Source organism: Rhagoletis zephyria, unplaced genomic scaffold (assembly GCF_001687245.7).
Source record: "Rhagoletis zephyria isolate East Lansing unplaced genomic scaffold, Rhagoletis_zephyria_1.1 Rzeph_scaffold_00081, whole genome shotgun sequence".
Taxonomy (NCBI): Eukaryota; Metazoa; Arthropoda; class Insecta; order Diptera; family Tephritidae; genus Rhagoletis; species Rhagoletis zephyria.
In genome coordinates, this window is record NW_016157165.1 from 79593 (window position 1) to 91462 (window position 11870).

General features: G+C 33.6%; 1 protein-coding gene across 2 annotated transcripts in view; it reads left to right on the plus strand.

Moving 5' to 3' along the window:
- The window catches only part of bru1 (bruno 1), a 518099-nt gene that overhangs the window by 66212 nt on the left and 440017 nt on the right, over positions 1 to 11870 (plus strand). For both annotated transcript variants that reach the window (XM_017629374.1, XM_017629381.1), the window contains exon 3: positions 5506 to 5969. In XM_017629374.1, coding sequence (XP_017484863.1) covers positions 5506 to 5969 — 464 coding nt within the window. The remainder of the gene's footprint in view (positions 1 to 5505; positions 5970 to 11870) is intronic.

The following is an 11870-nucleotide window of genomic DNA, read 5'->3' on the forward strand; positions in this document are numbered from 1 at the left end:
GTCCCATAGAATTTGTTTTGATAACTTTTGATTTTGAAATTTTAGCAAAAGTCATTATAAACCATTTATGAGATTGAAAATTAAAAGCGTGGGGCGCATGTAATAGACCTGAGTTGATATGAAAGGTAATATATGTATGAATGTGGATATATGAATAACGACCGCTTAAAATCGATCTAAAATTTGTCCTTTCTCTGTAGAAATTTTAGATCTATGTTATGTAGTTTGACTATTGTCAATTAAATCTAATGCTTTCTTTTAAATAGTTTGTGAGTTGATTATTCAGATCAAATAGTGTAAAGCAAATGTATCTACTTCTAAAAGACCAGGTCTTACTATGTACAAAACCTATATAAATAAATTAAATTGAATTGAATTTGTATTGCATGCGCTCCACGTTTTTCGTTTTCAGTCTCATAAATGGTTTATAATGACTTTCGCTAAAATTTCAAAATCAAAAGTTATCAAAACAAATTCTATGGGACTGAGAAATACTATTTTCTTATTTTTAATCCCTTTATTAAAGCGTTGTATATTAAAGATTTTTTATTTTATTTTATTTATTTGCATTTCAGCTGACGATATGCTGGTATTTTACTTGCCGAAGGGTTATAATTTGATTAACATAACTTGCAAGTTTATGAGATAATTGTTAACAATTATTCATTTTCAGGCAAATAAACATAACTTGCAAATTTATGAGAACAGTTCTGTGTATACAACATTTATAGAAATCAGGCATCAAAGAAAAAAGTTATAGAAAGCTAGTCGAACCAGGGTGCCCAATTTTTTTTTACACTCGGGATATACATACATATGTACTCTCATGAGTGTGAGTGAGTGTTCGAAATCGCTGGGATCAAATTGAACATCGTGATACGGTCTAATGTAGGTACATGCGCTATCGTATTAACATTAATTCTCTTCTAATAAGAGTCAACTCAATTATCCCAATTCCTACCCGCCTAATTTGCCATAAAGAGATTTATTAAGCGATGGAATTTTCCATATTATGTACATATGTACTTACATATCACGATTTAATAAAGAGGCGACGAAGAAAACACGATTCTAGCTGTTTTTAGGACGTTGTTACGGCGGAAATTTTCATGATGCCAAAATCCTCTCGAGGTAGGCTTCCAAGCGTAGTGAATTAGGCGCAGTATCCTCCTCACACATAGGCCAATAATAGTAACGCTGTGATACCATATGGAATACTAATCCCTTTTGGCGTCATGAGCTTTACTGATAGTCTTATTTCCACCTGTGAGATCTCTGCCAATCATGCGTAATCTTTTTTTTTGATCTTGCAACTACAACATTGGTGCGATGCGTATGCCAACAAAAGTTCTTATAGGGAAACTCAAGAGCACAGAAGTGCGTTTTCTTTATAGGAGGGCCAAGAATCCTCGCTGTCCCACAGGATGACAAGTTTTCCGGTACATTGCTAAATGATCTCTTAAGTATCTTTCAAATGAAGCAATTGAAATACCTACGGTGATCTTTCCTTGTTAATTCACCACTTTTACAATTCGTGGTAAAATTTATGAATTGATTTCTGGGTAGATGCAAGACCGCATGACCGTGCATGAGGGCGTCTGAAAACTAAATTCGTATAACTTAAGCATAGGTCGAAAGCAGACCAACCACACGGGGTTTCTATACATTTCGGCTGCAGCGCCATCCATTGGGTTCATTTTCTGCAAAACCATTGCTTACTATAAAATGAATACGTGTTTTGAATTTCAACCCTAACTCCAGCGGTACTAATCGGGTAAATTTTTATCAAAAGAATTTTTCATCATACAGGTACATAGCTCACATTTAAAATTTGAACGAAATCGGTTAATAAATACGATTTTTATAAATAACTCTACTCCAGCACCACCTAGCGAGTTTTATAGTAGCATGTAATTGGACCATATATGTATGTAAGATAACCTCCGACAATCTGACGGAACTCTATTCAGTGTTTTTTGAGTTTATTCCGAACAACGAAAACGGCTATCATTATGAAAATAGGTATGTAGAGAGGACTGTTTATAGCGAAACTCATAAAAGCAGAGCTCCATTCTTTGTGAAAAATTAAAAAAAAATCTTCAAAATTTTCACATAAATTTTACTTTACTGAAAATTAAAGACAAAGTTACAATAGTTCAATGGGATTTAGAAATCTAGGAGAAAATGGTTCCCAATCGAATGATACTTGCGCGTTTACGTAAATGTATATCGAGCCAGCCTTTCCAATAATTACCACTTTTCGCCATAACTACGGTATTGATAACATATGTAGCTGTGTAGAATTTCAGGACGTTAGCGTAAGCAGTTCCAGAGATAAGCTATATGAGAAGTTCAGTTTGTATGGAAGGAAGGAGCCACGCCCCCTTTCCCAATGTATTTGCAATATATGCATCAGTGCTAAGTTTCAGTTCCCCAGCGTAATTGGTTTTAGAGATATATTGGTTTTTTACGTTTTAGTCTGTATAAGAATTTTAGGAATAACCCGAGCTACATACCGAGTAAATTTTTGGTCAGAATATTTATTTTCAACTTGTTGCCAAATATGAACCAAGTCGATGCAGCCGTTTAGTAGTTTAGTGAAATACATTGTAAAAAGAACTGTATGAAATTGTAAAACGTGACGTCTCAGATTTCTTTTAAATTTTTTGGCAGCAACAACGAAAAGTTTTAATTTTTTTTAGCGAAAAACCTTCCACACAGAAATAAAAAAAAAATAAGTTTGTGGTTATATCAAGGCGAAATTTTGAGAAAGGTCCGTTGCTAACTCTAAATATAAACAACGACGCACTGGAAAAAGTTAATACGTTCAAATACCTGGGAATAATGATCGACGATAAACTAAAACAAAAAAAATTTATTCTATATTTTCAATTAGAGCTCTAGCAATATGTACATCGGTGAAAACTGCATTTAATTCCATACATTAGCTTTTGCGTGATACGCTTACAAACATACAGACAAATATACCAAAATTTTATATTTGGCTTCTGTTGATCTAATAAACCCCATATTAATTTTTCTTTAACATCTATTACGTACAGATATCGGCCTGTTGCAATTTTATTATTCTCAAATACTCTCATTTGATACCCATATGGCAACACTTAGTTTATATTATAAATTTAACTGAATTAAAGTTTTCAAACCCGCTTCAAGAATATTTTCAAAAGTAAGCTTCCTAATCCTCTTTAGTTTAATATTCGTATTGCAATATTTCATTTATTTTACAAATTTTAATGAATACAATTTTTCAATCAGTTGGCAAATCCCCTAAAAATATTTTTAGCATTAAAATTTCCTGGCCTCTTTAGTTTGATGCCAATATTGCAATATTTAATTTATGCTATCAGTTAAATTAAATTAAAGTTTTCAAATAGGTGGCAACCTTCCACAAAAATATTTTCAGATGTAAGCCTTTGTAAATTTCTTTATTTTGACAGCCATATTGCAGTATTCACTTTACCGTATCAATTGACCTAAACTGAAATTTTAAACACAGGTGGCAACTCTCTAATTTTTTCTTCTATATTGGAAGCTAGATCTCTAGCGATACATCGGTGAAAACTGCATTAAATTCCATGTTTTCGACTGATGCGCGTACAAATATACAGACAGACGGAGATTCAAAAATTCTAAAAATTGTTTATTTGGCTTCTGTAGCTTTAATAAAAACCCACTATATTAATTTTTCTTTAATATCTATAAAAAACAGACATCGACCTGTTTCAATTTTATTATATGTATAGATGTAGATATAGATTTTATTTATTTAATGAATTTAATACAATAAAATTTTTCAAAAAGGTGGCAGCCCTCCCTAAAAATATTTTCGGCAATATAATATCCTAAACCCTTTCAGTTTGATACCCATATTGCAATATTAAATTTATCTTATGAAATAAATTAAATGTAAATTTTCAAACAGGTGGCAACTCTAAAAAAATATGTTTGGCTGTAAGCCTTCTTCAGCCTCTTTCTTTTGACGCCCATATTGTAATACTTATCAATTTACCTAAACTCCAATTTTCAAACAGGTTGCAACTCTCTAACTTTTTTATTCCTATATTTTAAGTTAGACCTCTAGCAATACATCGGTGAAAACTGCATTCAAATCCATGCATTCGTTTTCGAGTGATGCGCGAACAAACATACCGACAGACAGACATACAGACATAAATTCTAAAAATGGTTGATTTGGCCTCTGGTGCTCTAATAAAGACCCCCCACATAAATTTTTCTTTAATATCTATAATGTACAGACATCGACCTGTTACAATTTTATTATATGCTATCTTTTTTCCATGCAATCAACTGGTGTTTTTAACATGGGGGATGTCCTACGAGATGGCAATTGTCAGATTTTGGTCAGAAATATACCAGTCTCATACTAGGTCAAAATAGACAGAAAAATCCTAGTCCAATTATGGACCAAAACCACTACTTTGGAAGTCAAAAAATAAAATGAATTCATGAATATACAATAAAAAAACTTTTGATTAAGTACACTTTAATACATTACACATTTTTATTTAGCTTAGATTTGCCAATAATTAATGTTAAATTGTTTGAGTATTAATTAAAAGGGAAAATAAATAGATACATAAATATTTCAAACTTTCGAACCAAAATTTAAATGCATTATACATTAAACGTTATTAAGAGTAAAAGCTTTCAGGTACAATAAATACTATATTTTTATCTTTTTCAATAATAATGAATATGGAAAAGAAAACATTTTGGTTAAACATAAAACTAACATTTTAGTTAATTTTTGAGTGAACTAAAATAAAGATAAAAGTTTTCATTGAAATAAATTAAATTCATTAACTTTGCACATTTCAGTCCTTTCTTTTGAAAATTTTTAAAAAGTAATAATTAATGTTTAAAATTTGAGATTCGGATAAGAATAAAATAAATAAATAATTCAAGCAGTTATTAAATGTTCTTAATTTTTGTTGATTGATAATTGAAATTAATCAAATTATTATTTAATCGTGTAATTAAAAAAGTCAAAGATGATTGAAAATACTCGAAAATAACAAAGTAATGATGTAATTAAAAATAACGAATTAATTAAACATGTTTGTTTAAGTAATTAATTATTAATCATTAAAAAGGTGCTAATATCAGTATTTAATCATTAAGCGATTATCCAAAAACATGCTTTAATTAGTAGTCATTATGAATATTAATCATTATTTAACAGGTATGGTATAATGGCGAGTACGGACTCGCTTTAACGATTTACAATATACCCAAATAAAAGCTATAATATTTAGTGTAGCCTATTGTATTAAACTGTCGAAGTCAAATAAAACAGGGCTTGAATAAATCGTTTTTACTTCGTACAAGTCTGGTAATTTTTGAACTAGTTCAGTTTCAGTCAGGAAATTATAGTTGTAAACTAGTATTTTTCCTGACTAGTTTGGGGTTTCACTGCAGGGATGTTTTCCATTAAATATTTTCAAAATTGTTTCGTTACAGTGTATTTGGTATGAGTGATAAAAGCAGTATCACTAACAGCCTTCCCAATAGTCCTATTCATACTTCCACGTCGGCCAACAACAATAACAACAGCAGCATTAACGGAAATAATGGCTGCAATAAGAGTCCAACTCTGCTCAAGAATAGCAATAGCAACAGCAGCACAGGCCTTATCAACGGCAGCAACAACAATGGACCACCAAGTCTGTGTAATGCCAATGGCAACAATAACAACAACACATGCAGTGCCAATCGTAACGTTCTCGACAATGAATCACCATGCTTCCGCATGGATGCCGACGTGCCGTTCGGCGAGAAAGAGCCCGACCCAGACAATATCAAAATGTTTGTTGGGCAAGTGCCAAAATCCATGGATGAAGCACAATTGCGTGAAATGTTTGAGGAGTATGGTCCAGTACATTCAATAAATGTACTGCGCGATAAAGCGACTGGAATCAGTAAAGGTAAGTGAATTTAATAACTATATATGTATGTATGTACCAGGGTTGTCCGCGTTAAATTCTAACATTCGCACTCGCTTTCGAGTTCCCAATAATCAATGCGGAGCTTTTACGAGCGTGAATGTTGTGCAAGTACACCGATAAAACTTATATCTGGCAACCAAATGAAAAATTGTAGCCAATTTTTTTTTTCGTGGTCGTGGGAATATTTGTGTAACAAAACAGGGCAAATGGCATATATATCAACATTGATAAAAATGTCTTTAAACATATTATTTCGTAAGCTATGTATATAACCGAGTTATCAATGCGCAGTCATACAAGCTCCCACTTCTAGTTGACCTTTGACGTACGTCAAAGAGAACATAGTTCTTTTAATCTACACTAGTGTTCGCCCTGCGGTTGAAATTCAACCTTTTAAATTAAGGGGAGATGAGGTGGACTTAGCCGAACCGAGTTGAGTTTAGTTGAGTTGATTGACGTTAATTGAGCTGAAATATCTCGAACAACATAACAGAATATAACATAACGTAACATGACACAACATAAGATAACACAATACAAAACAACACAACATAACATAACACAACAAAACATGACATAACATAACATAACATTGCATAACATAACATGTAACGTAACATGTAACATAACACAACACAACACAACACAACACAACACAACACAACACAACACAACACAACACAACACAACACAACACAACACAACACAAAACACAACACAACACAACAAAACACAACACAACACAACACAACACAATACAATACAATACAATACAATACAATACAACACAAAACAACACAAAGCATTACAACACAACACTACACAACACAACATAACATGAATTAGCATAACATAACCTAACATAACATATGTAACATGACATAACATAACATAACATAACATAAGGTAACATCACTCAACACAGCACAACAGAACACAAAACAACACAAAACGCTATACAAAACAATACAACACAACACCACACAAGATATCACAACACAACATAACATGCCATTCGTCAATTTTATCTTTTTCCCTTTTTTGTCTCTACCTTTATCTCTATCTTTGTCTCTGCTGTTTTTTTATCTTTTTGTTTTTATATTTATCACTTCCTTGACTTTAATTCAGATCTATATATGTACTCTTTTATTTATCAAAATATTCATCCACACCTTTGCTATTATATTAAGTATTTAAATTTTCCTTTGTCTTTATGTTTACATTTCTTTACTTTTATTTTAATCTCTGCATTTACCCCTTTCTTCTCTACATACTCAACTTACCCTTTTTCCTTGTTTGAGGCTTACACCCCTATTGCGGTTGTCGACTGGCAGTAGATAAACGACTATTAAGCGATTATCGATTATCGATGCTATTGTGGGTGTCGCTTAATCGCTCAATTAGCGACTGTGAATACTTTTTAATCGCTCATCCTTCTATTGCTGTTTTTTAGTCGTTGGATTTAACGTTTATAAAATTTACATAAGAAAGTGTTAAAATAATGGATAAAATTTAAGTCAATTAAACTGGAAGTTGTAAAAAATTGTGAAATGTACTTATGTATGTATGTGTCTGAATTGCAGATCAAAAATTGTAAGCAACAAAAGGTAACTTGCGCGGTTGGTCGAGCTGATGCAAGAGAATGAGGACATAGGCAAGGAATTTTCGGAAAGAATAGGGGCCGAAGCTCCGCTTCTATTGTGAAAGATATGCAATATATCTTGTGCATATAACTCCGGCTACGTCATCCACAGTGTTTTTGCGCAGAACCAACATCAAAGTTTACAAGCAACTGCATAATTTATTAATTAACTAGTGCTCGGAAATTTTAAATCTCTATTTTAAATTAAAGTTTAATTATTTCACTACACTTGTATGTTAAAGTTTTTAATCTCGGGTCACGCGTTTGGACACAAATACCCAACATCATTGTACAAGTAGCTAAACCGTACCGTATTTCTTAAACTTCCATAAAGCTTATTAATGAGGAAAACAGCTTTTCCTGCAAATCCTGTAAAACCTACAAACCGTGAAGCATCTGGAACGCAACTTCTATTCATAAAATTCACATATATACATACACTTCATCTTCCAACTCCAAGGGATCCGACGAATCTCGCAATTCCNGCGTTAAATTTTTGATGTGTTATGACTTTCTTGTTGTTGTAATATGTGTACAAAAAAGTAGTATTGTTGTAGTATTGAAAAAAAGTGTCTACTGCGAAAAAAATTGTTAGATTACCAGTATTCGACCCAAATTTAACTGTAATATGTTTTCATGAGCTACGCTCTTTTTGGAAAAATAAAGGAGGTCATATTATTGTCCAGTGGCGCAAATTATGCAAAAAAACTCCTTTAAAAATGTAATTTTCATTTCGTAAAATTGTATTTTTATACGAGTAGTATTTAGTTCCTTCAAACGATGTATTTCAATGTAATACAACATGAAAATTTTGCACAAAATTTCTTAGGCGCCGAACGCCGCCGCTCCGATATTTTCGTAACTCGGCGGCAGCGCGTGAGTAATGACGAAAAACGGCGGCGGCGGCGGCGAGGCTCGGCGGCGTATACCTCTACAATACGGTCCTATATCTATTCATGTGCATTAGGGTGGTCCTTAAAAAATCAAATGAACGATTTTTTCCAGTCTCACCCTCTCATTCGGTAATAACATGGTCGTCACATATGAATTTTGGTCCCGATTGGAGACGGTTAAGGCCTGTCGCACAGGGGGCAAACTTCAGATTCCTCTATGGAGACGCAAAAAATTAAAATAATATTATTTTCCATCTAATACCCAAAATCGGTACTACTATAGTCGAAGATATCACATGTAAATTTTGGTCCCGATAGGAGTCGGTTAAGACTCGTCGCAAGCGGGTCAAAAATCAGATACCTCTATGGACTCAAGAAATTAAAAATATATATTTTTTTAATTTAATACCAAAAATCGATACTACTAATGTCGAGGATATCACATATAATTTTGGTCCCTATTGAAGTCGGTTAAGACGTCTTCATAGGGTAATCTGAACTTTGACCCCTGTGCGACGCGCCTTAACCGACTTCAGTTGGGACCACAATTTACAAATGATATCTTCGACAATGGTAGTATCGATTTTGGGTATTTGATGAAAAAATAAATAATCTTATTTTTTTGATCTCCATAGAGGAATCTAACCCTTCCCCCTGTGCGACACGCACTAACCGGGTCCAATCGGGACCAAAATTTATACGTGTTATCTTCGACCGTAATAGCATTGACGTAGGCGTTGAGACTTAGGAAATCTGGTGTAAAAATTTGCTTCCTACACTTAAGGACCACCCTAATGTAAATACCAGAGATCGAGACCAAGTGTCTCGTATGGTGTTTACCACTGACACAATCACTCATCTCTCAAGCAAAGAGTGTTTCCCACCGTGGCAAATCACTCTGTGCGATCATTTTGAGTTTTCCGTTGTGGGTTATTTGTCAACTGCTAAGATTTCCCTTGGGCAAAGGTGAAGGGGAATATGTAGATGTAGAAAATTATAAACATAAATATTATAAAGATAAATATTAAGAAAAATATGAGGATGAGTAAAGATGAAGATAAAGGAAGGAAGATTAAAAAAAGGTAATAAATGATATAGTCACAGAGACTCAACCTGGGAACTAGGAATGTCCGATAATTAGTCGGAAAATCCCGGAGTGGTCCTGAAGATTCCCATAATCCGGAAGAAGTCTCGAAAATCACGGATTAATCCCGAGGACCCCGAAGACTTTCGTAGAACTGGAAGTTGGAAGATACTTGAATATCTTATTTGCGTTGCATCATAAAAGTATTATTTACTTGAAAAATTACAAATCAAATTGATTCGCTCTATAAATCAAATCAAAAATTTGTATTTCATATTTCGTTGACAAATCAAATCACAAATAAATTTTATTTTTTCTTTGGTCAACAAACCAAATCACAAATCAAATATATTTCTTAGTTGATAGCGGATTTTAAATCAATAAGGATTTAAACGCACGCAACCCTGCCACCGCATGACCACGACGTTGACGTTGCTTATATCTCTCTCTAACTCTATCAACAGTAAATTTGATATGTTTCTACGCACTTCTACGGTACCCTGCGTACACGTTCGTGGGTAACCGCGCTCTAACACTTATTTTTCCTCTTCCAGCGATAAGTGTCCGTGTCCAACAGCAACGGAAAAAGATATGCAAATAACCCTTTCCCACTGAGAGGAGCACACATCTACAAAAAATAAACCACATGTTCTGTTTTGTGGGTTATTTTTTATCTTAAATGGGACGGTTATTTTGGGACACTTTCAAAGTGTTGAGGGATATTTTCGACCTCTGGTAAATACACACATCTTATTCCTAAACTGCCTAGCACGTTTCTGTAATTCAGTATCAATACATACATTTAGGAGGCATTTCCGGCCAAACCATGTACATGTATATTGGTATTGGTGCCAATTTTGAATTGATTTTTTCGCTTTATGTTAAACTAATTGAAAATTTCCTGCACATCAGCATCAAAATACCTTTCTAATCTATATAATAATACGCTAACATAAATTTTGTCTCCGTTCGTTTGGCGATTCTACCGAACCGATTTCAAACACCGTTGGAAAGGCATTTTTCCGTAGATGAGCAGAGTTTTTATGGTTTCACAATTGGTTGAAAATTACGGCCAAAACCGTCGTTTAAACATTTTCGAATTGTGTATAGATGTTGCTGCAACATGTTCAATTTGACATGTTTCGCCTGTTGTTTCATTACACATTTGAAATTAAGCTTTGAAATAAAGATAAATATGAAGATTAAAAATAAATAAATGATAACGATGAAGTCAAAAACAAGAAGGCAAAAGTGAAGATAAAGACGAAAATGGAGACAATGACAGATACATAAGAATTACGGTAACTAAAAGGGTAAGAACATTTCTTGAATTTATGAAGTGAAACTTCTTTAGCGGCAGTTGGTTGGTTGGGAGAAAATTGTCAAATTCAAGGGGAATAATGCACATGGAAATAGGTTTCAGCGGTTTAGCGGTTTGAGAATAAAAACAAAAACAAAGATGCCTAGAGGTACAGGCAAAAACGAAGATCAAAGTAAATTTAAGGTAAAGGTGAAGAGGAATATGCAAAAAAAAAGATAAATATGAAGAAAAGGATGAGGATGATATCGGAGGTTGTTGTAATATTAAAAGATTTAAGTTTTCTTGTTACGCCACTGAGGGCGAATAATTTTTATTTTGGTCTTACTTTCGCCACTGAGGGCGGTTGGCTTGACATTGACCTTCTTATGCATCTACTTGGTCTATTTATACTTATTTCTATATAATGGGCGTCCTACGTTGACGTTCTTATTCCCATGTTCTAAATGGAGCAATCGCTGCATACAACCAGCGGTCAACATATTTTGGGTAAGTCAACTGAGGCAGCGTTCAGTGTTATGGCTTAGTACGTTGTAAGTACTATGGCCAATGCTTCAGTCAGCAGAGTCGATGATCGCTAATATTGTTTAATACATTGTATGTGCGGCAGTGCACTTAGCGACATGGGCAGTGGCCTCCCCATGATCGGAGTCTTGCTGACTAGGCATTATTGATTTGTATTTACGCAACAGAACAGCGTTCAATATTTTGGATTATTAAATGCCGTTCTGTTGTATGTTGTAAGTGTGTGTGTGTGTGAAGTGTCAATGGCCTGCGACTTTAATGTTTCTTTATTTGAGTTTACTTTTAGCTGCTGTTTATGTTGACTGCGTTTGCATGCTACACCTCCATTTTTCAGAAGAATGTTCATATAACTGAAGTTTTATGGACATTCTTTTACAATGTTATTTTATTTAAATCTATTAGTTATTCTTATTAAAAA